This window comes from Heterocephalus glaber, unplaced genomic scaffold (genome assembly GCF_053883595.1).
Source record: "Heterocephalus glaber isolate CG9 unplaced genomic scaffold, H.glaber_assembly_v1.0 deba00001795, whole genome shotgun sequence".
Taxonomy (NCBI): domain Eukaryota; kingdom Metazoa; phylum Chordata; class Mammalia; order Rodentia; family Bathyergidae; genus Heterocephalus; species Heterocephalus glaber.
This window is the reverse complement of record NW_028258476.1, coordinates 1163140-1189445: the sequence shown is the minus strand read 5'-3', so window position 1 is coordinate 1189445 and position 26306 is coordinate 1163140. Positions and strand designations below refer to the sequence as shown.

Here is a 26306-nt window from a genome sequence, read left to right as displayed (position 1 = left end):
TTGGCTCTGGAATTTTCTTCTCCATTCTGTGAGCCCCCTGCCCTCCTCCCTGGCTGTGCCTCGGGCCTTCACTCGGGCAGCTGGAGCAGAGGGAGGCTTGCCTCTGTGTTAGAGGAGCCCTTGGAGGGCCTCCTACCTCTTGCTTCTAGCTCATGTGGTCTTTGTCAAGTCTTCCCCTTGCTGGGCTTTGGTTTTCTCTAGCTTAAGAGTAAGACCAGACTGCTTTCCTTGTGCCAGGGTGTTGTGATCTGATTCCAGATCGGTTCCCTCACAAGGACTGAGAGCTGCTGTCTTGTTCAGGCTCCCTGCAGACCCACTTCTTCAGGTGCACCCTTTGGGCAGCAGGCCTGGCTCCAGGCTGTCCGTGTTCATAGTGTTGGTCCCTGGCCTGGACAGGCCAGGATGGCGGCAGGGAGTGGGATCCTGGGCCGGCCGCTTTCTGAGGCGAGAACATGGCCCTGGGATGAAGGGTGCAGAGCAGGTGGGCGGCAAAACTCGAAGTTTCTGGCATGAGGAGCGCAGGAAGAGGAGAGAGGAAAGAAGCCTGGTGGGCCGAGGCCGGGCCTCACCCTGAGAGGCCCCAGGCAGGGATACACGGCTGGGGGTGGCACCGTGTTGGGCGGAGTCTTTAGGAAATCGCCAGGAGCTTGGCATTCTGTGCCCTGCAGACCCACAGTTCCTGTCTCAGCCATCTTAGCTGGCACTGGAGGCCAGGTGTGGTAGTGAAGGGCTTGGCTCAAATCTCAACTCGGTGATGAACTGGGGGCCTCTCTAGGGGGTCAACTGAGCCCCGAGCCCGTTTCCTTGCTTGGTAAGGGGGACCACACCCCTGCCTGTGGCGCAGCACCCAGCCCAGAGCTGGGCACAGGCTGAGCCTCAGCATCCGCCAGCTGTGGCTCTTAGCAGTCGCTGGAGGGCCCCGCAGCGTCACCTCTCCCTGTGCCGGGGCGGCAGAGCAGTCGGTGCCTGCACCGGGAGGGGGGCTCATAATCGGGATGTGCCCTGCTTCTCCTGGCAGGGCTCACCCCTACGACAGGCTGCCCCTGCTGATTCTGGACGGCTCTCAGAGGGAGAGGAGAGGCCGCTTTCCTGGAAGGTGTGGCTGGATGGCCTGGCCTTCGGGAACCTCCTCATCCCACCGGCAGTCACTGCACTTGGCTATCGGTGGTCTGGGCGTAACTCACTGGGCACGGACACTCAAATAGACAGGTGGAGAAAGAGCAAAATAAACTCTGGGGGGCCCGGAGGGAGGTCAGAGTGCTTGAGATGACCGGCCAGGAGGAGGCTGAGAGCCAGGGGCTCTGGGGAGAGGCCACCCGAGGCCTGGGATGGTGGGCCTGGTGTGCCCGTGTGGAAGCCATGTTGCTAAATTTCCTACAAAGCCTGGTCACAGGGTGAGCGGAGCTGTATTCTGAGCAGAGCCTTGGTGATACTAGATGAGCCACATGCACATGATGTGTGAAACAATATGCAAATCAGCATCTGTCTGTTTGAGTCAGCTTGTTGGGCATTTTTCTTGAAGAACAAGAAGGGTGCTTATGCCAGACAGCAGGAAAGCAGGACTGAAGGACCGAGCTCACAGGGGCTGCGTGGGTCCCCACCCCTTGGTGCTTGCAGGTAGCGCCTGTCAGCGGCAGGCAGAGGCCGTTGTCTGTGTTTGGCTTCAGGCCATGGATGGAGGAGCTGTGATGGCTGTAGCTTGCCCAGGGTGGCCCAGCAGTCAGGAGGCAGAGGTCTGCTCTGAACTGAGGGGACCCTGTGGGGAGGCGGGCAGAACTGTCCAGGTGCTAATTCTGGCCCACCCCTCACTGCTGGTCACCTTAGGGCTTGGGGGCCTCAGTTTCCCCATTTAGAAATGGGGTGCTGGCATCCGCCAGCCTGGTGAGTCATCCCCGATAATGGCTGGGTGAGTGCTAGCGAAGTGGCTGGCACATCCCAGGCTGCCAGCAAGCGGTAGTTCCTCCTGGTGCTCTCGCCCGAGTTGGCACCCGTTTGCCTTCGTGCAAGGTTACACCAGCAGGGATTTTTTGCTGAACCTTTTCTCTTTTTTGGAATTTCTGATTTTAACAAATTGGGGCTTAGCCATTTTCTTTGTTTTCCGGCTTCCAGTGGGTAAGATGTTGGCTCCCCAGATTGCCTTGACACGTGGGGATGTTGCCTTCACCCAGGGCGAGGCTGGGGAATCTGTAGCTCTGGGCCCAACTGCCTTGGAGGGGCTCTGCGCTGACGGACAGACAGGGGCACGGACAGGCAGGCAGCTGGGCCGTGTCTACCCTGTGTGGTGTCATACTCGGCCCGAGTGGCCAAGCTGCACAGGCCAGGGGGAAGGCAGGCAAGGTGTGTCCCCCACAGGACTCCAAGGCCCAGAGAAGATGCATGACTTATCCAAGGCTCCTCAGCGTCATAAGTGGTAAAGGTGCAGCAGGAGGACAAGAGTTCCGTTTTAGTCCTTCCTCTCTGTTTCTTTTTCCAGTCCCGAAGCAGCACAGGCTCCAGGTGTGCCGAGGGTCCGTGTCCCTAAGGCCTGGAGTCAGGGCTGGGCAGGGCTCCACTCTGGAGCTTGGGCTTTCGCCACAGCCCAGGGGCAGTGCCCGGCCCATTAGCTGGGTGGCCCGGGGCATCGGCTTGTCTGAAATGAGGTGTTTTTTTTGTACGGGGGATCAAACTCAGGACCTTGCAGTTGGGAGACAGGCGACGGAACCACTGAGCTAAATCCCCGGCCCGAAATGAGGTCTTTTAATTCCTTTTGCTGAGGGTGGAGCTGGGGGATTGAACGTGGCTCATATCCTGGATTCAATCCCCAGAGCTGCAAAAATTTAAAAGATTTTTCTTTTTCTTGAAAAAGAAAGTGGCACACACCTGGCCCCGGACTCTTTTTCTTTTTTTGGTACCAGGGATCTAACTCAGGTCTTTGCGCTTGTGCAGCAGGGGGCGAAACCACTGAGCTAAATCCCCGGCCCAGGCCCTGGACTCTTGTCCAAGCCCGATAGAGAGACCTCGGCCTTTGCCGTCTCTCCTGGGATCTCTGTGGCCCTGGGATCAGACTCAGCCATCCGCAGCTGGGCCCCTGGCTCCTGCCTCTCCTGCTCTGCGCTGGCCCTGGTGTTCGGTTCTGCTGAGATGCTTCCTGCTCCTGGGGAAGAGGCGTGCTGAGCCCTGAGCCCGGTGGGAGGGTGTCCTGGCACAAGGCGCCAGACTGGGTCCACGCTGTCTGCTGGGGACCTCGGGATCCCTCAAGAATTGGGGGAATTGAGGGAGCTGACAGCAAGACTCGGCTGAGGCTGAGTCATGAGGGTCTCCTCGTGGGTGGCAGGTGGGATCATATGTAAGGCTCTATCCCTGGCAGCCTGAGAGGACGCACTGTTCTCCTAGAACACAAACTCCTCTTCTGTCAAAATGACTCCCAGGTGACAAGGGTCTTAGTCAGGAGTGAGAGGAGGGGCAGATGGGGAGAGGAGGCAATGAGCGTTTGTCTCCTGGAATCCTCACAGCAGTCAGGCAAGGCGGTGTGACCACCCCATCGCACAGCAGACAGACCACGCTCAGAGCGGTGGAGGGAGCAGTGCTGCTGGGGTTCGAGGCTGGGCTGTGTCTGAAGCCAAGCCTCAGGTGGCATTCGCCTTTTGGGTCCCCTCCGATGGGCAAGTCCAAGCCAAGAAGCTGCCCTCTCCCTCAGGTCTCCCCTCCCCTGCGCCCCTGTGCCCATGCCCGCCGTGCTCTGGGGCCAGGTCAGGGGGATGCAGAACCTTGGGGCTGCGGCTGGGGACAGTGCGGCCTGCGGGGTGCAGCTGAGCCTCAGCAGCCTTTGTGATGCCCCAAGTCTCCAAGCCGCCGATGGGGCGACGGTGCCATCCCCGAGGGTATGAGCTGACTGAGACCCCAAAGTGAGGGCAGCTGGCAAAGGGCATGATGGATGCCAGGTGTGCAGGCTTTCCCCACAGACCCGGAGACAGACCGAGCAGCCTGCGCCCGCCCTGCAGCCCTGTCCCCTCCCTGGGAGGCCCCCAGAGTGTCTGCCCTGGTGGCAGCCTCTCTTGCCTCAGCTCCGAGTCCCAGGGGCATCTGTGTGGGAACCGCTGCCCCAAGAGCTCTGGGCCCCACTGACACTCGTGGCTGTGCTGTGAGCTCTGACCAAGTCAAAGCCAAACCGCGGCCCTGATTTGGCGCACAGACCTGAGGCCAAGGCTCCCTGCCTTCCGCTGGCCTCTGCCCTCATTTCTGAAGGCCACCTGGCCTTCACTTGGGCCACCCTCCCTGCGATCCCCCTGGCCGGGCAGTGCGGCCCGCTCACCTGGCTTCAGTGCCTCCCTGGCTGTGCGCTCTGGGAGGTGGCCCCGCACCCTGGATCTTGGTGTCCTGGGGTTGTGAGTGCCCAGTGAGGAGCTGCCGTCCCAGAGTGTGTGGCCCTTCGACTCTCCATGACGATCGGCTGGTCTGGGTGTCGAGGGCGCCTGCCCAGGCCTGGGCTGGCCTGGTTCCAGGGCCTCTGTGTTACTGTCTGGAGTGGGAGCAGCGAGCTGGCTCAGGCGTAGGATGGGGATCGTCGTGGCGGCTCTGGGCAGTGACTGTGGTGGAGTTCGATGGAAGAGTCCATCTTCCCGCCCCCACGTGACTACCCGAGAAGGCATCGTGGGAAGTGGATTTCTCACTCACGGCAGACAGCAGAGACGGGCCCTGCTGGCCAGCCCTTGGCAGGAGGCCTGTTTGTCTCCTGAACCCTCCTAGCAGCAGGGATTTAATTACTATAATGCAAGGCACCGTGGCCCAAGGCCTTCTGGTGGAAGCAAAGCAGATTTGTCTTCTCACTGGGAGAACAGAAATCGATGGAAAGGAAAGGAAATGTACCTTCCCTGGAGGTGCCCACGGCTGCGGGCTGCAGGAGCTTTCCCAGGTTGGGGAGAGGGGCGGGGCTGGCGGGGACGCAGTGTTCCGTTCAAGGCCCCGCGGCTCCGCTCGTGCTGCTGCCTTCTGTCGGGTGACTCAGCTGAGCTGCCTCTGTTTCCCCAGTGACCTGGCACCGGATCAGCTCGACCCAGCAGCTCTAAGGACCTGCTGTGTGCCCGAACTGCCCTTGAGACCCATCCTGCTGAGGAGGCAGCTCAGGCAGAGCGGGAATTTCACTCACCCACTAAATAGCCATCAAGCGCTTGTTTTGTGCCAGCATATTGGTAAAGCACCTCGGGCAGAAGGAGAAAAAGAGCCAAAACCCTGGCCCTCAGGAACTCATGTTTCAGTAGGTGAGCCTGGAAGTAAACGAGATCAGTTCATTACATATTATGCTCCGAGTGTTGTGAAGACAAAGAAGGCTGGATGGGAGCAGGGCTTGGGGGGCGTAGTTTAAATAAGAGTTCAGGGCCGCCTCACGGAGCCTGACCATCAGCGAGAGAGGCTGGGACAGGCAGCTCTCTCAGGGTGGGGGAAGAGCAGCGGCAGAACCCTGGGTCAGGAGTATGCTGGTTGGGTCTGTACAGCGCCGTTTAACAGAAATAGAACGGGAGCCAACTCTGTCCCTAGGTGTTCTAGCAGCGATATTTTGAAAAGTAAGAAGCCAGGCGTGGTGGTGATCGCCCATAGGACCAACAGTCTGGGAGGCCGAGGCAGGAGGGCTGCAAGTCTCAGCCCAGACTGAGCAACTTAGCGACTTTCAAGACCCCGTCTCAAGAAAATAAGGCCGGGGATTTAGCTCAGTGGTTCTGCCGCCTGCTGCGCAAGCGCAAGAACCCGAGTTTGATCCCCGGTACCAAAGAAAATAAAAAATAAAAAAGGATGCGGATGTAGCTCAGTGCAAAGGCCCTGGGTTCAGTCCCCAGTGCCCCCCCCCCCCATGCAGGGGAGAAGAGATATGAGATCAATGTTAGTATTTTTCACTTAACCTGGTATGGCCAAAATATTATAAATTTGATATGTCATTAGTGTAAAAATTATTAAAAAAAAAGGAACAATCTATTTTTTATACTGAATACAACCCATCTCAATCAGACACTAAATCTTCACTGGAAATATGCAATCTGAATGTAAGGGCTGCAAAATTTTTATTTTTGTTTTTATGATATTAGTGCATGTTTACAGTCCTGATGCTTACGTTCCTCATGTGGAGTCGGCACAAGTGCATAGCACATCTTCGTTCTTCTTTTCAGCCTCTTTCCTTCCCTCCCACCTCCTCCCTCCATCACTTGATCCCCTGCCCATTTGAGAAAGATCTATCTCCCTATTTCCTATTATCTAGCTTTGCTCTTCATTTATAATTTCGGTTTCTCATATAAGAGAAACCGTGCAATATTTAACCCGTGTGTCTGATTTATTTCACTTAACATGATGGTCTCAAGGCGCATCCATTTTCCTACAAATGACTCAAGTTTATCCTTCTTTATGGCAGAGTAGTACTCCATTGTGTGTTAATACTACATCTTCTTTATCCATTCTTTTGTTGATGGACATGTAATATAGGCTGCTTCCAGGATTTAGCAATTCTGAATTCTATAAACATGGCTGTGCATGGATCACTGTAATATGATATCTTTAACCCTCTTGGGAAGATACCTAGAAGGGGGATAGCTGGGTCAAATGGAATGCCTAGTTTTAGTGTTTTGAGGAATCCGCCCAGTGATTTCTGTAGTGGTTGTGGCAGTTTACATTCCCACCAGCAATGTAGAAGGGCTCTTTTTTCCTCAAAGCCTCACCAGCATTTGTTATTATTTGATTTCTTGCCGATGGCCCTTCTTTCTGGGGTGAGGTGGAATCTCAGAGTGGTTTAATTTACATTCCTCTAGTGGCCAGCGATGTTGAGCATTTCCTCAAGAATTTTTGGCCATTTGTATTTATTTTGTGAAGCCAGCTGTGGTGGTGATCTGTTCTGTTCACTTCTGTTGTCCATGTTCATTTCATTTGTTCATTTCACTTGTCCCTGTTTGTTTGGATTTTTTTTTTTTTTTTTTTTGGTACTGGGGATTGAACTTGGAACCTTGTGCTTGCAAGGCAGGGGCCGGAACCACTGAGCTAAATCCCCGCCCAACTTGCCCATGTTTGATCGAGTCTTTTATTTTGGGGATCTACTATTTTTGAGTTCTTTATATGTTCCACATACGAGTCCTCTTCCTGAGGAATAGCAGGCAAAGTTTTTCCCATTCTGTGGGTTGTCTTTCAGTCTTTGGCTGTTTCTTTGGCTGTGCAGAAGGTTTGTAATTTCACAGGATCCCATTTGTTGATTCTCAGAACTTTTTCCTGTGCAACCTGGCTCTGTTCAGAAAGTCCCAGCCTGCGCCTCTGATTTCAAGAGTTTTACCTATTTTATCTTCCAGCAGGTTACGTGTTTCTGGTTTAACATTAGTTCCTGGATCCATTTTGAGTGTAGTTGGGTACCTGATGAGAGACACGGGTCTGCAGTCATTCTTCTGCATGTGGACAGCCAGTTTTCCCAGCACCATTTATTAAAGAGGCTGTCTTTCCTCCAGTGTGTGTTTTTGGTCCCTTTGTCAAAGCTCAGATAGTTACATGTGTTTGGAGTTGTTTCTGCAGCCTCTTTTCTGTTCCACTGACCTGCACGTCTGTTTTTGTGCCAGTGCTATGCTGTTTTTGTTCATGTAGCTTTGTAATATAACTTCAAATCTGAGATCGTGATGCTTCCTGCTTTGCTCTTGTTACCCAGCATTGCTTTTGCTACTCTGAATCTCTTCTGATTCCATATGAATTTTAGGATTGTTTTCTCCATCTCTGTGAGGTATGCTGTTGGTGTTTTGACTGGGATTGCATTAAATCTGTGTGTCAGTTTTGGAAGTAGAGGCATTTTGACTATATTGGTTCTGCCTATTCAGCAACAGGGGATGTTTTCCCATTTTCTGATGTCCTCTTTGATTTCCTTTTTCAGAGTACTGTAGTTTTCATTGCAGAGGCCTTTCATTTTCTTAGGCTAATTCCTAAGTATTTGATTTTTCTTGGTGCTGTTGTGAATGGTGTTTTTTCCTAATTTGTTTCTCAGCTTGTTCATTATTACTGTACAGGAACACTATTGAATTTTGTGTGTGTTGATTTTGTATCCTGCCACATTAGTGAATTTTGGTTATTAATTGTAAGAGTCTTTGGTGGATTTGCGGGGGGGCTTCTGTGTAGAGGATCATGTCATCTGCAGATGCATGTCCCCTTTTATTTCTTTCTCTTGGCTAATTGCTCTAATGTTTTAAGTACTGTGTTGAACAGGATAGTGGTGACACCCTTGTCTTATTTCTGATTTTAGAGGAAAAGCTTTCAGTTTTTCCCCATTTAATATGATGTTGGTAGTAGGTTTGTCACCACTGGCTTTTATCAGATTGAGTAAGGGCCTGTATAGGGTTTCCAAAATTGATAGTTAAGTAAACATCCACGTTATCGCAGACATACCTAAGAGTTTTCTAGTAAGCGAAGACTGCACCGCTTTGTACATTAAAGTTGGACAGCGAAGTGCACGTGAAGGTTAGTGGCACCAGCAGCACTGCAGGCGCAGGAGGGGCTCCGGCTGCGTCTGTGGACTGGAAAGTTAGTTCTCAGGGCCGCTGGGGCACCTGTGGGGCTGACTGTGGGGCAGCTGAGTGATGGGGAGCTGGGGCCAGAGGGGCCAGATGGACTCTGCAGGGCTGTGGATGTGTGGTGAGAAGAGAGGTGCAGGGCGTGTGGATTCCAGATGAAGAGCTCGAAACAGACAGGGAGCCCTGCAAAGGCTGAGGACAGTCGGGTGAGCTGTGGTGATTTAGGCCAGGTGGTGATTTGTGATGGCAAGAATGGAAAGTTTGGAAGGAAGGCGCTGCGGGTGACTTCGGTGAGTGAAAGGGGAAGTTGAGGATGGGTAAGACTTTTGGCCCAAGCAACTGGAAGGAGGGAGTCTCTGCTAACTGGTTGGAGAAGACCTTGGGAGAAGCAGTTCTGGGGGAAGAGAGGGGTTTGTGCTGGACGTGTTGGGTTTGAAGCGTGTCAGTTTCAGTACAGTGTGAGTAGCGTGTGGCCCAGAAGCTGTGAGAACAGCACCCGGAACTGTGGACGGCATCGGCCTGGGCTCCACCCGTGACAGAGGGCAGTTGTGGGAAGGCTGGCTGGACACCTTTGAAAACTTGCACATCAATTCTGTTCCTCCAGCACCGTGGTGTTCACTCCCCCAAGGTCCCTGGCAGTTGCCAGGGCTCTCCTGGGTCAGACCAGCCTTCCAGGTCCTAGCTCCCTGCCATGTGCTGGCCTGAGAGCCGCTGGAAAAAGAGAGAGTCATTCTGCCGCCTGCCTTGCAAGCACAAGGACCCGAGTTCAATCCCTGGTACCAAAAAAAAGAAAAAAAGAGAGGAGGGAGGGAGGGAGGGAGGGAGAGAGAGAGGGACATAGATGGCAGAGTTCTCCCTGTGTGACCGAGAGGCCTGATGTATGGAAAGGTCCTGCAGTAATGCAGAGCAGCACAGATGCATGTTCCTGCTTTCCCAGCACCTTCAGCTCCACAGAGCACGAGGAGGGAGGGGTCTACAGCCCAGAGAGGAGGAACAGCTAGCTCAAGGCCTTGCAGTAAGGGCTCCATACTGGGGTCACCAGCCCCATGTTTAACTGCTCTGTCAGCCAGCGCCCAAAGCCCATGGAGTTCCCAGGCTCTTAGGGACCCTCAGAAGCCCCTGCAGCTGTTTCCTTTAAGACTGGCACAAGAGCGAGGAAAGGAGAGGAATGGTTTCTAAGATCCTTTCCTTTGCCAGGCATGGTGGTGCATGTCTGCAATCCCAGCTACTCAGGAGGCTGAGGCAGGAGAATCACACCTTTGTAGCCACCCTGGGAACTTAGCAAGATCCACCCCCCCTCCAAATAATAAAAGGGGCTGGGATGTCGCTCAGTGGTAGAGTGTCCCTGAGTTCAGTCCTCAGTACCAGAAAAAACCCCTCTCCCAAGCCTCCCAGTGTCTGGTGCTGAGAGCCGGGCCCAGGGGGTGGGGTACTGGTGCCCATGGACCAAGGCCCCCCCGCTGCTGGATGTGGGGCTTCGACCTGGCTTGAAGCTGGATCCTGACTCTTGTTGGCTGTTTTACTTCAGTGACTTAATTGCTGAATCTGCTTGTCCAACTGCTGCTCAGGGGAGGCAGGGAGTCCTCCTCACCTTCCAGGAGTTCGTGGTGTTAAGGAGGACCTTGACCCAGGGACACTTAGTCAGCGTTGATCCCCCCTCCGCGAGTGTGGGTGCTAGGGGATGCTTGTGACAGGCCACCCTCCCTGGCAGAGGAGGGAGAGGGTGCAGAGTGGCCTCGGAGCCAGCTGGGGACCAGGAGGAGCACGCGTGGGAGAGAAGGTGAGAAGAGGCAGGGCCTCTTCCTTTTCTTGAGCCCTGGGATCTAACTGGCCTTCGGATCAGAGATTACCAATGAGGGTGCCTTTGCTCCCGTGGAGACACTTAGCTAAGTCTGGAGAGGTTTTGTCATCTCAGCCAGGGGAGGGAGGTCACAGGCATCTAGCGGGAAGGGCCAGCGATGCTTGCTGGAGCCAAGGACTTCCTGGCCCCAGGTGTGGTGGGGGGTGGTTGAGGAGGCCTCGTTAGGTGACTCCTTCCCGCAGGCTGCTCACAAGGGCCAATGGGAAGATGAGCCCAGCTGCTCTGTCAGCGGCAGTTCTGCGCCTTCTGCCCCTTTCCCAAGGGCAGCCCTGTGTTACCAAGTTCTCCGGACCAGAGCGGGAAGCCCTAAGTTCAGGTGCAGATGCCTCAGGCCTCCGCACTTCTGTTTTCCCGTCTTTGTGTCCTGGGAAGTCTGGCGTGTGAACGGCAAGGTGGGGACCCCGTGGAGCCTGTGTGGGGAGAGCACTGGTCAGCTGGGATGTGCGGGGAACAGGCAGCCGGGGGTTGATGGGCTTCGAAGCCCAGGCCAGGCGAGGATGCTGGGAACCCTGGGCCCTGCGAGGCCACATCTCGGGGCTGCCCTGCCAGGCCTGCTTCATCTCGCCTGTGGTGTTGGTTTCCTCCAACAGTGGAGCCTCAGTCCCCATCTGGGGAGACGGAGTTGCCAGGGCGACGTGGGGCTATCATTTCTGCTCCTGTGAGTGGGAGACAGGGTTCCGGCCGGAGGTGAGCGGGCCAGGATGCCCCATCGGCCACCCTGGGAAGTGGCGCTTGGCTGAGCTGAGGGCCGGCGTCCAGGGGGGACAGGGCTTGATGTCGGCGGAGGTCTGAGCCGATGCCTGAGCGTGAGGACCTCGGGGAAGACGCTGCCCCTCTGTGCCACGTGCTGGCCCTGGGTGTTGGGGACACAGAGGGCGGCATGTGGGTGAGGCCGACGGTGCGCGCTGGACGCAGGTGACATGGGCCTGTGAGGACAGTACAATCCGGAGCCTTCGTAAAGGGACGGGTCTTGCGCTGTGGCTAGGACTTCAGGAGCCAAAGAGGGGGGTTTCTGAGTGGAAGGAAGAGCAGGACGGAGGCCCACAGTTGGAGAGCCCGGCGTTCCTGGGGCAGGGGAGAAAAGTTTTCCCGGGAGAGCAGACCAGGGAGGACCAGGAGCCCCTGTCTGAGGAGCTGGGGTGTTGGCTGAAAGGCGCCCGGAGCCCGGGAGGTGTGGATGTCTGTGCTGCGGCTCAGCCACCTTCCAGCCCTGCTCCAAATCCAGCCCCCCCCCCCCCGGGGCGGGAAGCAGGTGGCCCCGCCGGCACCCGCGCCCTGCTGGGGCTCCTCTGGGACCCCTCTGCTGGTTTCCAGCTGGGCCCGAAGGAGACGCCCTCCACCCTCTCCCTGCTCTCTCAAAGCTCCAGGAGCGGATGCGGGAGGAACCGCAAGGACCCAGGCACGCTGGACTGAGGGCCGGCTGGCCTCCCTGAGCTGGCGTCTGTGTGTGCGGGCGCGCGCGGGTGCGCAGCCCCTGGGGTGATTGTGGGAGGGGATTAGATACACAGTGGGCAGGGCAGCCCCGCCTGCCTGGCGGGAGGCGACCTCCCGGGAAGCCTCTGGGGTGGGTTCCCCGCGGGTGTCCTGGCTTGAAGGGCCGGAGGGAATCCCAATCCCGGGAGCAAACCTGGGTCCTCCGGCCTGTGGCTCCGTGAGCGATGCTCACCCCGCGGCTCAGAGTCCCTGCTGGCTGCCCGCCTCCAGCCACCCTGGCGCTGTCAGTGCCTCCCCGTGGTCCTCCTGGCCTCTCCCGCCACGGTGTCCCCAGAGGCTGGCTGGCCCTCTGCCCCGGGCAGGGGGGTGCGCCGGATTTGACCTCTGACCCGAGGTGCACCCGCTGGCCCCTGCCTCTCAGTGTGAGCCGTGGACATCGGGCTCCCTTGTGGCAGTGCCCTCTCCCCAGGCCAGCGTGGCGGTGCTCGGGGTTGCCAGGAGACAAGGGCATTGGGGCCGGCAGTGCTAGGGTGTGGCGGTGAACAAGGACAGGTCGGCAGGGGCAGTGGGGACGTGGCGAGAGTCGGGTGGGGGCCGGGCTGCCCCAGCGCCCGCCCGGCTGCGCCCCTCACTCACTAGCTCTGTGCTCGGGGTCTTCGTCCACTGCAGGTCGGGCTGGGGCTGCTCCGAGGCCGCGTCACAGTGCAGTGACAGCACCAGCGACGTGCAGAGCGCACAGTCAGCACCCCAAAGGGCAGTCCTCAAACGCAGCGCGGACGAGGGCTTCTGAAGGCCAGGCTTTCTGCTCAGGCGGAGGGACTCCGAGCACTGGCTGCGGCCAGCTAAGGGCTACGGCCGAGTGCTGGGGGCCGTGTGCTCACGGGGCAGACGGTGAGGGGGACGCCGGCCTACAGAATGTACAACGAAAACAAGACGGAGCCACCCTGTCCTCCCTGAACCGGCTCTCTGAACAGGCAGCGATAACCGCTCCCCTCAGGCAGATGCTACCCTAGCGTGCAGTACGGCTGCCTCCGCATCCTCCCTGAGAGAGCTTCGGGGCGCCTGAGCCCGGGGAGGGAACCCCGATGATCTGGAGAACAAGCCCATGCTGTTGCAGTGGGGCTCGGACCTGGGGCCCTGGAGACCTCCCCGGGGAGTGGGAGGGGCCTCACCGTGAGCTGAGGGCAGAGGAGCAGGTGAGGGGACAGCGTGGCCTGCGGCTGGGAGAGGCCTTGTCCGGCCCTTGGGGTGGGCAGAGGGTTGTCCACCTCCCTCGGGCTTGGGGAGGGCGGATTTCTATTTCTTTACCCTGGATGCAGAGACGTGCTGAGGCCCACACTGGACACCCTGAGGCATGTGTTGCTCTTACTCAGGGCGCGGAGGGGCTGCTGTGGGATGTGGGAATGTTTCCCCAGATTGGAGGAGGCCCGGTGGGTGTGCAAGAGGACAGGTGTGCCCCTAGGGCTGGCTGAGCAGTGTGTGGGCACGTGTGCTCGTGCCACGGCATCTCAGCCCCTTTGCTAGCGGAACCCTTGGCTGACCTCAAGTTACGCCAGTAAGGCCAGGTCCATTCTGGAAGCAGACATCTGCAGGTGGGCAAGGTGGGCCTCAGTGGTCCCATGTGGCTGTGACCCTGTAGTGAGGACAGCCCCTCTTTCGGATCTGCTCCTGAAGACAGGTGCGTCTGGTTCCACTTGGCGCCTGTCAGGACCTGGGGAGCAGCCTGGCAGTGGCTGTCTGGCTCCTGAGGCTGAGCAGCAGGCCAAGCCCAACCCACAGGCAATTCCCAGAAACTTGTGGCACTATCAGTGCCTTGGCTGGATGCTGAGCAGTTGGCAGGAGATAGTGCAGGAATCACAGACAGGTTTTATCTGGGTGTCAACTCTGAACTATTGGTACCAACTGCCAGAAGGGCTTGATGTGAGGGTTCTTAGGTACTGTCTGAGGTGGGTGGGAGAAGTGCTGAGATTGATTTGTGATGCCTGTCCTGGCAAGGAGATAGGGAGCAATGGAAAGGTGATTTGTGATGTCTGTGCAGGCAAATGGGTGGGAGCAGTGGCAAGGCATTTACTAACTCTAAAGTAGTGGGAATACAGAGAGCCTAGATTTGATCTTGGGTGAATAAGTCTCCCCTGTACCTCAGTTTCTTCACCACTAAATGGGAATTCAGTGCTGTCCTTCCAATCTGTGAGGCTTACTGTGGGCATTAATTCTGATAGTGGAGTAAAAACAATTTTTAAAAAGTGATAAAAATGCAGAGTAGGGATTTTGTTATTAAGTCATCCAGTAATCCAAAGTGACTTCACAATAATAAAATCTACAGTCTCTCCTCCTCCTCTGCTCTGCTCTGCTCTGCTCTGCTGGGCACCATGCGCCAGTCTGGGTGTGCACAGCCCTTGGGTGCCATGGTAGTAACAGGTGTGTTAGGGAGCCCAGCCCCACAGACTCTTGGCTAAGGCGTGGACTGTGCTGGCTTATGTTCCTGCTGGGAAGCCACTTCATTACTGCCGCAGACTCTACCTAACTTAGGGTCCAGAGACCGTTACTGTGTTGATGAGAAAAAGACAGAACATCTCCCTGTAGAAAAGTGTCTCTGACTCTCCATTAAAGGTAGCAAAATTGCTTTATAAAGTCTAAAAGCCTGACAAGAGCACGTATTAATAACGCATGAATTATGCAAATATGTGTGTAGTCATTTGATTTGCATAATGGAGGGGCTGGGGGAGGGCTGGGGGAGGGTGCCTGGCTCTGTGCGCTCCCTCTGGGTCTGCTCCTCCCCAGGCCCTTGCTGCTGGTGGGGCAGTGCTCAGCCCTCCTGCTGTCTGTCACTGGCAGCACCCTTCCACTTGTGGGCAGCCGCCAAGGCAGGCGCACGGGCCCTCCGCTTGGCTCTTGTGCAGAGCTGGCTTTGCCTGCCAGGCGCAGACAGCTCTCTCCAGGGTCCTCCAAGGTGCTGGACTGCATTAAGTGCCCCCAGGGTTGTAACCATTGCCACGAGCCTTGTCCTCGGGATCCGTGGAAGCGAGTGGGGTGTCTGGAGCAGAGGGCTCCTGCTGACCCTGCTCACCTGCCTGCATCCTCTCTGGGCATTTTGACCTGGCTTTGAAGGGCTTCAGCCTCTGGATCTAGGGCCTCCACCTTTTTCCCCCCTCGGTGCTAGGGATTGATCCCAAGACTGTCTCACTGAGCTATATTTCTAGGCCTTTATATTTTATTTTGAGGCCGAGTTGCTAAGTCTCTAAGTTGCCCAGGTGGGCTTGAGCTTGAGACCCGCCTGCCTCAGCCTCCCAGAGTGCTAGGCCCTCCCCCTCCAGCTTTTCCCTCAGCCTGCCTGAGCCCTTGCTAATCTTAGGGGTTTTGATCTGATAAGGGCTGAGGCTGGGCCTGAGGGTGCTTGCAGCCTTAGCCCAGTGGGTCCTGCTGGAAGCCTGGGGGCTGCAGAACCAGCATGGGGAGATGCCTGGCTGCTGGTTTCTCCCGAGAGCAACAAGCCTGTGGTTGGGGCAGCCTCTTGTTCCGGGGAGGGGTGGAGAGGTGGAGGAGCTGGCCCTGGCTGGGGTGGCAGGGAAGGGATCAAACTCCTGGGAGCAGTTCCTGGGGAGCCACAGGCCGCACTCAGCTCAGCCCCAGACATACTTAGGAAGGGCCTAGCACTAGGGCTGGCATGGGCCACACCCAGCAGCACAGGGACAGCTCTGTGGCTCGGATTTGCTGAGCCCCTGTGGTAAGCACCTCCCCTTGCTGAGCTCCCTCGCTGGGTATTTAGGATGACAGCCGAAGTCACTGCCCCTGCCGCCCCCTTTTATGGATGAATGCGTTGAGGCTTGGTCAGGAAGAGGCAAGCAGGACCCTAAGGGGGTCCTCTGCTGGACGCCCCATCCGTGGGCCCTGTTCTGTGCCTGGGTGAGTCAGACCCAGAGCCTCCCTCCGGCCTCTAGTGGCAGGGGTGTGAGCAGATTCGGGTTCAGCGGCGGGCAGAGACGGGGGACGGAGCCAGAGCACAGCAGTGTGGGGCTGTGGACATGCTTCCCAGGGGGCCTGGTGGCCGCAGCAGGGAGGGCCCTTGGGGAGGCAGAAAAGCAGTTCTGGGGTCACAGGGGTGACCTTGGCTCAGACCCTGTCTGAGCCAAGCATGGGGCTGCAAAGCACAGGGCTGGGAGGATCCGCCTCAAGCTCAAGCTGCTATGCCATTGTCACCGGGAGGAATCTGAGGCCCGGAGGGTGACCTGCTCCACTCCTGGCCAGGGAAGCGTAGGAGCTGGGGGGCCAGACCCCCTCCGACCTTGCTCCCCCCGGGCTCCCTGGCTCCCCCGCCCCGGGTCTACACTCCTGTTTCCTGCAGGCCTGGCGGTCCCCAGACCCGGCTGGGGCTTCGTCCGGACGGATTTCAGGCCCTGTCGGACAGGAAGGAGCAGGATCCGCTGAGCTGAGCTCATTCCCCTCGCCGGCTGCTGTCCTGGTTCCGCTCCCTGGCAGATGTGCCTGAGAGATGTACTGGTTCACGGATCTGAAAGGTTTTGTGCACACAGGGAGGAGTGAAGGCCTCCGTGCTGGGCTTGTGGAGGGAAGAACCGGACCCAACGCCACTGCGCATGCGTGATGTGGCTTTTGGCCCGCCACTGAACCTGGGTCGATTTCCTTGGGAATAAACGGGTGACAGCAGCGCCTCGCTGCGGGTTCCCGACTGCGACATTTTGGGATCACCTGGAGATCTTTAGAAATGAGGATGCCTGGTCCCAGCTTGTCTAATGGTCCGGGGTTTTCGAAAGCTCCCTGGGTGGTAATAACGCAGCAAGGTTTGGAGCCGTGGTCCCAGCGCTTGTTCGGGATAAAGCGGGGGGGGGGGGTGTGCAGGCCCCTGGGGAGAATGTCAGGCACGGGATGGGCTGTTTATCCTTGCTACCTTCATTTTTTTTGCAGTACTGGGGATTAAATGCGGGGCCTTCACACTGAGCTACCTCTCCAGAACTTTTTATTTTTTATATTGAAACAGGGTCCCATTAAGTTGCCCAGCTGGGTTCGCACTTGCAACCCTCCTGCCTCAGCCTCCCAGAGTGCTGGGATGACAGGCGTGTGCTAGTGCGCCCGGGTGGGTTTTCGTTTGTATTCCACCAAGGGTTTGTCTGCCCCTCCAGTGGCTGTGGCGGGTCTTTACCCAGAAATCTCCTCCCTTGCCCCCTTACAATGTCAGCCACTCTAGTGCCAGCCTGGATCTTGCTGACAGGTGCCAAGGCCCTGTTAGGGGGCGGAGAAGCAGTCAGACTATGGTGCTCAGGAGCATGTGGCGAGCCCCTCCCTCCTGGTGGCTTTGGGATGGAAGTGCTGGATCCTGCAAAGGCTTCTGGGAGATGGGGCTGTGATGCCAGCCTGGCCTGTGGAGCCGAGCCAGCCTGCAGGCGGGGCCTGACCTGGGGCCAGTGAGGGTGCTGGGAGCAGAGGTGCAGAGGGACTGCCCCTTCCCAACCCTGCGCTCTGCTCTTGGGCACTGGCCGAGGCCCTGCTGCCAGGGAAGAAACATTTCCCTGATTCCTCAGCCGTCCTGACAGGAAGCTGCGTATCACTGGGCTGACAGCAAGGAAATGGCTCTGCTGTGGGAGAGAGAGACTTCTGACTGGGGCTCAGGGAAAAGGTGCCTGCGGCTGAAGAGGACTCTCTCCCCTCAGGCAATTTCCCTGTTAATTTTCCTCTGAGTGACAAAGATTGGATCCCGTTAATGAGGAGCAGCAGAGGAAGGTGAGAAGGGCCTGTGAGATTCCAGAGGGGAGCCTGGGCTGGAGGCGGAGCAGCCCCCAGCTTTAATCAGCCCCTTTCCTCCCAGCTCCCCGCTTAGGGAGCTGTAAGGTGACAAAGCATTTTGTGATCTCACCTGCCACTTTTTCTTCCATCCACCAACCATAACTTTGCAGCAAATGCCTTTGATTTCTATTTCTTTTACTGCCCAAAAAAACCCACAGTGAATCTTTTAATAGCACAAGGCCTTTTGGAGCCTTAACCATCAGCTGCCAAATCCTATCCAAAGTGCACTCAGAATAGGCGCTCTCAATAGAATATATTACCTTTAAGCCAGCAGAAACCTGTGAAATTTGTACATTTCTTTTAGAGCATCTCTACAAATTTTACAATATTGAAATCACCACCCAGTGACCTTTTAGGAAATACTAGATAAATTGCAAGAGATAAATAGACAAACCAAATGGAGCGAGGACAATTTCCACGGCTTTTCCTGGCGGCTTCCCAGGGCGAGCCCTGTGCCCCTACCCCAGCTCTGAGGCCTTCTGCCCCACAGGGCTGGCTCCCCACCCAGGCCCTGGCACAGACGTCCAGCCACGGTGCCCCTGGACAACTCTGCAGCTCTGAGAAGCAGCCCTGTGTGTGGCTCCCGGCACCCTTTTCCTGTCTGCCTCTCAAAACACTTCCACTGGTGGCCAGAGCCCCTGCAGTGCTCTTGGGGTGGCCGAGGACTGCTTCCCGGGGCAGGTGGCAGGAGGTCCTCGGTCTTTCGTGCTGAGAGCTGAGCTGGGGGCCGAGCCGGGTGACCTTCCCGGGAGCGTTCTCCGTGCCCCTGCCTGCCTTGTCACCTGGCTGTCGCTGTCACTTGGTGACTGGCTGAGGGGCCCACAGGCCTTGCCCATGCGGGGACTCCCCCTCTCCTGGTCGCTGGGGCTCGGGGCTGTGATGCAGGGGTAACATCCTGTGTGTAGTTTGTGAGGGGAGACACCCGGGAGGCAAGGGATCTGTGAGATCAGCCCTGGAGCCCTCCACGGGTCTCTGGAGCCACGGTGCTCTGTGGCATTATGGGAGCTGCGCCCCTGGTGTGGGGACCCAGGGCCTCGAGACAGTGCAGAGGCGGTGGCTCCTGCGCTCCTGAGGACCCCGTGTGTGGATGGGCTCATGGCACGGACGAGTGAATGCAGGCTCCAGCCTGGCTGCTTCGCCATTGCCGTCTGGTGGCCTGGGCCCGCCCCAGCAGGAGTGGGTGCCTGGGCCCCTGACTCTCATGATGCTTTTCCCATGAAGTTACCACCTCACCGCAAGCAGCAGAAGAACATCCGAGCCCCAACGTCCTGCGGGTGCTGCCACCTGCAGGGGAAGGAGGCGCTGTCAAGGCCCAGAGGTCACTCACCCCTCAAGTTCATGGCTGATCCCACAAACGTCAGTGGAGGTTCCCTCACACCAGGCTCTGTGCGAGGTGCCAGGAGTTGGGGATGGGAGAGTCACAGAGATCTGGCTTCGGCACCCTGAGAACTCGGGCTTGGTGTGCTTGGGTCGCCTCCCCGAGGGGTGGGTGAGCCAGTGGGGTCGCCAGGAGAGGCGCTGCATCTTGGAGCCTCACCGGGAATGTGTTAGGCGGGAGCGTAAAGGCTTCTGGGCCCAGCAAGCACGTGCCAGGCGGGAGGAGCAGGGCTGCTGCAGGGCTCAGATCACACAGCGCCTTTGGCCCGGGCGTGCAGAAAGCTTTGGGCGCAGGCTGGGGCTGTTCGTGCTGTGTGCTCCTCCAGGGTGTGGGAGCCAGAGGCTGGGGCTCAGAGCTGGGTGACAGCCTGGGCCTCCATGTCCTGGCCTGTGAGGTGCACGGTGGAGATGCCTGTCCCAGCCCTGACACCTTCCTGCTGTGCTGTGCTCGCCGGTCACCTGGCCCAGCTCCCGGGGCTCCACAGCGGTCAGCGGTGCTGGCAGCTGGAGGAAGGGGGCCTTCTGACCCGCGGTCACTGCCTAGCCCCTTTCCCGCTGGCCGGGACTCTGTCCTCCCTCAGCAGCTCACACCCTGGCCTGGCTGGGTCTCCTCGCCCCTTCCAGCTGGCCCCAGGTGACCAGGGTCGCCAGTGACATCTGTATGGAGAGCCAGCTGCACAGTCTCTCTCCCCTGCGCCACCCCGGGAATGTCATCATCTGCGTGGTCGTCTGTGGGGACCCCCAGGGCTGTGGGGAAGACTCCCCAAGCCTCGTGTGCCGGCCTTTCCCGCTCCAGCTCAGCTCCGCACCCTGCGCCCCTCCAGGCCTTGGCTGGGCTTTCTGTTTTCCTAGGACTTTGTCACAGCTGTTAGAGTTAAGGTTTAAACAAGGGGCTCTAAACAAATAACTGTTTAGTCAGTGGGATGAGGAAATTAAAGGTGACTCAGACCCAGGTCTCAGTTCTCAGCTCCTACCTGAGCGATCAGATCGTATGGAGCGATTTGCTAGATTGTGGCATGGTCCGTATTCCCTCACTCACCCACTCGTCAGGCACTCGTTACGTGTGGAGTTCTGTGCCAGGCCAGGGGCAGAGGGACAGAGAAGACCCTGACCCTCAGCCAGAGGCTGTTGGGGTGACCATCAGAGGCACCCTGGGGTTACGGGGGACCTGGGAGGCTCGGCATAGGTTCACTCATGCCCTGCCCTTTAGCTGGCCGTCTGTCTTCCTTCTTTCTCTCTCTCTCTCTCTCTCTCTCTCTCTCTCTCTCTCTCTCTCTGTCTCTCACACGTTCTCCCCAAGTCACCAAGTTTCCCAGTCTGGGCTCGACTTTGCAGCCTTCCTGCCTCAGCTTTCCAGCGTGCTGGGATCACAGGCATGTGCTGTCAGGCCTGGCTCAGCTGGCATCGTAACGCCCATTCCTGGACAACACAGATGGCGGGAGAGGGAGGCAAAGAGGGTGAGGAGAGGCAGCGAGGTGGGGGAATAGAAGCAGAGCGTTTTTCCACGAGGTGGTGCTCGGGGCGGCGCCCCAGTCCTGCCAGGGACACACAGGGCGGAAGCTCTCGTTCCCTCTGCTTCACCCCGTCGCTCCTGCTTGGTGCCTCAGTTTCTCCATCTGCAAACAGGTTCTGGACCCCTGGGTGACCTTGGGATCTGTTTAGAACCAGCCTCTGTGAGCGGTGGCCGGAAGTCTGGGCACTGAGGTCAGAGGGCCGAGCTCTTCTGGCTTCGACCCCGAGGTGGAGGGAGCCCAGCGTCCCCTCCCTGGGAGAGGCCGCCCTCCCCATTCCGCTGGATGCTGGGAGAGGGGCGGTGCTGGGTCTCACGTTTGCGCAGTTTTCTGATCTGGAGAAACTCTTACTGGAGTTTCTTAGTTCGCTGACGTTGTCAGGACTGCTCTCTGCCGCTCTGCCGGATTCCTTGGCCAGTGCCCTGGGCGCTGTGGCCCCGGGGCAGGGCCAGCCACACTGCCCAAGGGTCTCACTCCTGAGCACTGCGCAGCTGGCGCTCCTGGGGGTACAGAGAGGAGCTGGGCAGCTTTAGCAAGTGGTGTGAGTTGAATCTGGGCTCTCTCTGTGTGACCTCGGGTAATTGGTTTAAAATGCTGAGCCTTAGTTTTTCTGCCCTTAAAATGGGAGTGGCTCTTTCTATCTCCTAGGGGTCAAATAGGAACCCGCCAAAAAACCCCCTTTGTAAACAGGAAAGCTCCACACTGACGGCCAGGACACAGTGGTTCTGAAAGTCAGCCCTCTCCATGGTAACAGCCTCCTCTGCACCACGAAAGTCGAGCCACCAAGGGTTAAAGCAGGCTGTGCGCATGACCGTGATTGTCCATAATTGATGGAATAAACCTTAAAGGACTGACGTATCACTGCAGTTAATCCAGGCACACGACACTGCCGTGCTAAAAATAGTGTCTACTAATAATTGCTTTGATCTGGCAAAGTGATGCCTGCTCGTGAGCCGGGTTGGAGCAGGATGGGCAGAGGGTCTGCTCATGGCGCTGCTGGGTGGGTGGGCACTGGAGACCGGGTAGCGGGGTGGGCAGGCAATTCCCTCAGGTCCTACAGCAGCAAACGCTACACGGATGGGATGATTGTATGATTCCCATCTAGACGGGACCGTTGGGAAAGTAGCATGCTAATAATTACTATCTTATTAATAATCAGGCCAGGTAACAGGCACGAACTGGCCGCTCCTGGGTGTGGAGCCAATCCTAGCTCTCAGGAGCCCTTGACTCCAGAGCACTTTCGAGTTCACAGTCCGGTCTTCCTCACTGCAGGTCTGCTAGGGAGGAAGGAGGTTTGCTTCATTTAACAGATGTCACGGAGGGCGATGGCTGCACTCTGGCCTGACTTCCTCGCGGCCGACCCCATGCAGGTAGAGGACAGCTGGCAGGAGCAGGGCGCTCTGCGAACAAGGAAGCAAGTGTTCCCGTCTGAGGGGGGGAGCGGGCATCGGTCTCAGCGGGGGCTTGACCCGGGGCTTTTCCGGTCCTGGGCTTGGAACCAGAAGGCTTGTGTTTATGTTCTGGCTCCTCCGCTTCCAAGCCACACAGTCTTGGCAAAGCGTGTAACCAGCCTGTGCCTCAGTTTCCCCATTTGTCAAGAACCCAAATCGCTTTTTAGGAGGATTCCCTGAGATCCTTTGTGAAAATGGACCTAGAGACTCTAGGTCCTCAGAGTGTGAGCTGGAGGGATTTCCCAGAGGGGCACCTTTCAGGGGCGCCAGGGGCCCTTCTTCCTTGAGACAGCTGTAACTGGATGCAGTGAGGCAGACTGAGCACACCTGCCTTGACGGGGATGTCCCAAGTTCTTGGGGCCAGAAGTGGCTAAAGTAAGTGTGCAGAGGAGCTGGGAGTCCCTGCCCTCCTGCACCCCAGGCTGAAGCTCTGCACAGGCCAGCAGCCCATGTGGCTGTGGCCCAGCCTTCCTCTGGGCCTTTGGATGAGCTTGCTGGGCCATGGGGCACAACAGGGCTTGTGTGGTGCCCATTGCTGGCATCAGGGCACCCAAAGCTAAAGGTAAGCAGGTCGGCAACAGTTTAGTGCCAAGGAGCCAATGAGAGAGAGAGAGAGAGAGAGACAGACAGACAGACACAGAGAGAGAGGGAGGGAGAGAGAGGGAGAGAGGGCCTATGTTTGCCCTCTCCCTTCTATTGACGTCATCCATCACCTCAGAACAATGGAAGAGCCAGTGCCAGGAGTTAACAACTCAGGGCTTTGCCGAGTTCCTGAGAAGCACTCTTTCCACTTCTTATGCAGCACTGAAATGCCGATTGTTCCATGCCAACCGGTTATTTTTCCAGACCATTTCCCTTTATTTACAGTTAAGCTTTTGTGTTTTTAAGTGATAGGAAGACGAGAACCTGGAGCAGGTCATTGTTTCTCTCCATTTGCCCCTGCGTGAGCTGCAGGGGAAAGGCTCCTTCCCCAGCTCCGAGGCGGAGCCTGCCAAGGCAGGAGGGAGGCGGAAGTGGGGCTCCGCTCTTTTCAGGTGCGCTGGGACCAGTGGCCAGCAGAGTAGGGTGTGGGGAAAACTCTGCCCAAGCTTTGGGAGTCTCAGGGCAGTGTCACCCCATTCTGTGACTGGTGTGACTGTGGGTGGGACAGAGCCCTTCCTCTGACCTCTGTTTCTTTGCTTGTAAAATGAAGGCTCTGATTTAGACAGCCGGAAGCAGGCCCATTCCCGCCAAGCCCGAGCATTGGGTGGAGTCCGCACTGCCTTGCACTGGTTGTCGAGACCACGGGTGTGGAAGTGGAAGGGAAGAGCTGCTGCCCCAGGATATGAGAAACTCCCAGCAGCCTGGGCACGCAGACAGGGCTGTTCTTTATCCGGGGTACCCCAGAGCAGCCTTTGGAGACGTCCACACAGCCTGCCAGGTGGCTGCTTTTTTCACCATATGTGATTTCTGGGTATCTTAAAAATTTTCATTTGGGCCAAGTATTGCCAGGCTCGGGGTGATCTGACTGTCCTGGGGACGGCAGTGGGTTTGCTCCAGCACCAGTTGGGGGCAGCACATTCCCCACCCTGCCATCCTCTGCAGAAGTCGGGAGGCACAGGTGGGGCACTGCTTCTGTCACCATGGCAGCCTCTGGTGCACAGGAGGCAGGGCCTGGAGGGAGGGCAGAGGGTGGGCAGGTTGGAGGGGTGAGGGGGCTGGGGCATCCAGGATGGGAGCCTGGCTGTCATTATCACCAGCAGTGCTCCTCTGTGGCTGTCGGTGGATGCAGGCTGGATTCTTATATCCAGTCATAGCAGCCCAGAGATGAGCTTAGTCGGCTCCCTGTACGTAACTGGTCAGCCGCAGCCCCTGCAGGGAGCCTGGGAGTATGGTGTGCACCACAGGGCGAGAGCTGGGTAGGGTGGGGAGACAGAGGCCTAGCCCTTGGACAAGGTGGGTTGTGCTGGTTCCGTGCTAGCCAGGAGCCCAGTCTAGCGGGAACATGGCTCCCCGAAGAGGCGAGGGATTTCCTGCTGTTACTGGATTGGGGGCCAGATAGGTTTTTGTTTTTTGGAGTTTTTTTGGGGGGGGAACCAGGGATCGAACTCGGGTCCTTGAGCTTGCGCAGCAGGCGGGGAAACCACTGAGCTAAATCCCGGCCCTGGGGTTTTTTTTTTTTGGTACTGGGGATCAAACTGAGGACCTTGTGCTTGTGAGGCAGGTGGCAGAACCACTGAGCTAAATCCCCAGCCTCAGGCGGGTTTTCATAAGAGGAAATAAAACTACTTCAAAGCAAGCCACCCTCAAAGCATGTTTACTTATCTAAATAGTCTAGAACATTTAAGCAAATGAGGGTTTATGAAATCTGGGGACCAGGCCCCTGGCAAGGGGCACAGCAAATACGGTATTTGCAAACTCCCAGTAGGACTGGGCCACTCCTGCAGGGTGAGTGAAGGTTAAGGGGTTCACTTCTGTACCCCAGGCTGGCAGGACGGGCACTGGCACTGGCACAGAGATCTTCACTGTGCACCTCTGAGATGCCGTGTGGCGTGGCGACCTTCAGGACCCAATGCCAGGGGCAAACGTGCGCTCACCACAGCTGGAGAAGCCTAGAGAGGCCTTGTGCCTTCCCAGGGTGAGGTGACTGCTGGCTGCCGAAGGACACTCGGGGTCTACCGCAGAGGAGGACAGGAGATCGGGGCAGATCGTTCGCTAGACCAGGAGCGAGAGTGGCTGGGTGACCATTGTAGGAAAGCTGCAGTGGGCCAGGCAGCCCTAAGCCTGGCTGCTGTTGTGTACAAGGTGGGCCAGCCTCACCGGCCTTGGTGTCCTCTGGCAAAATTTGGGCATCCGCAGAGCTCCAAGGCCCCCAGGCCGCCTTCTGCACCTTTGTGAGTGTGTCTGGGGAGCACTCACTCGTGAGCAAACTGGCATTGGTAGCTATGCTGCTTGCATCAGACAGGGCTCACGGAGGCGTGTGCGTCACTCTGTCGGGGCCACACACCTGAGAGCACTGAAGCAAGGCTTTAAGAAAGTCAGAACTATGCGAAGAAGAGTCTCTCTGAGCCAGGGATTTAGCTCAGTGGCGCTGTGCCTTCCTCGAAAGCACAAGGTACTGAGTTTGATCGACCTCAGCAGGGGCCAAGGTTGGCTCCAAGGCTGGTGCCTGGGAGCCTGGGGTTGCGCTTCAGGGCCCTGCAGTGGGACAGGAGATCCAGTCATCTTGGGTTTCACTTGCTCGGAAGTTTGAGGCTGTATTTACCATGTCACATTCATCCACCCAAAGGCACTTGGTGAATGCTTGCCTCCTGCCCCAGAGAGCCCTTCGAGGCTGGCTTCGGCTCCCCTCAGAGCATCTTTTAGAGGCCTGAGACAGACCACCCCAGGTCCACTGCCTACAAGTCACAGCGCCCGGCACATGCAACCGTGTGATGGAATTCTTGATTGAATCACGTGGAACCATTGCCAATGTTATAAATGGGGCAGGAAAAGAAATTACAGACAAGCATAGAGTAGAGTTCACGATGTGCCAGCCCCCCTCTGCCCAGACTGCGTAAAGGAAACCCTCTCCTTAGCTGGAATTATGCTTGTGGCCTGGGGGTGGGGGAGGCCCGTGTGACTTGATGCTTTGGGAGCGGGGTCTCCCAGATGACCTTTTCTTGCTTTCCTTGGGCACTGCACAGTGGGAGAGCCAGGGCTGGGAGGATCATCGCCTCCTAATTGGTGTCCCGGTTGACCCTTCTGGCTTTGCTAAACATTGCGAGGCCACGCTCTGCTGAGACCCAAGTCTCCGCAACTGCATGGTGTCCCTCACACATCAGGTTCCCTCTCCTTGTGGAAGTGACAAGTGGAGGGCTGGAGAGAAACGCCCCAAGCCAAAGTGACTTCAGGAGTTTATTCCGAGTCCACTGGCTTCCTTCACTCTGCAGTCATTTCCTGTCTGTCCTCCCCATGCCAGCCCAGGCCTGGACCGGATGTGCAGGAGGACACAGGCCCCAGTCCTGACCTCAGGCTGCTCACTGTCTAAGCCATGGAGGTTTCATGGCGGCACAGCTGGGTCCTTGCCAGGGAGTGGGGAGGACTCGTCCTGCTGGAAGGCTGGGTCTCCGGGGGAGGTGCTCCGACGACTGCTGTACCGGCTGATCCCTTCCTTGCCCTTGGCCGGGAGAGCACAGATGTTTGAGGCAGAGGAGCCGAGCTTTGAGCCTCGCCCCCCACCCCTTCCTTGCCCAAGGAGTCTGACTGCCCTGGGCCTCGATCATCTGCCCTGGGTTCTTAGGACTCCAGACATTCGGGTTGGAGGTGTCCACCCGTCTGTCTGCTGCCTGGCTCTTGCCCTTGCGCTGCACCGAGCCCTTGGGAGGTGCCCACTGGGGTAAGGGGTGATGGGGTGCAG

General features: G+C 57.5%; 1 protein-coding gene across 6 annotated transcripts in view; it reads left to right on the top strand.

The window, feature by feature from the left end:
• The window catches only part of Kcnn3 (potassium calcium-activated channel subfamily N member 3), a 133942-nt gene that overhangs the window by 7383 nt on the left and 100253 nt on the right, over positions 1 to 26306 (top strand). The window contains exon 1 of one of the 6 annotated variants that reach the window (XM_021249353.2): positions 12354 to 12989. The exons of 4 other annotated variants lie outside the window; for them this stretch is intronic. In XM_021249353.2, the coding sequence (XP_021105012.1) occupies positions 12879 to 12989 (111 nt within the window). In that variant the 5' untranslated portion in view covers positions 12354 to 12878. Of the gene's footprint in view, positions 1 to 12353; positions 12990 to 17267; positions 17527 to 26306 lie in introns of those variants that run through there. One more of the 6 variants, XM_087203509.1, reaches the window with a different exon arrangement.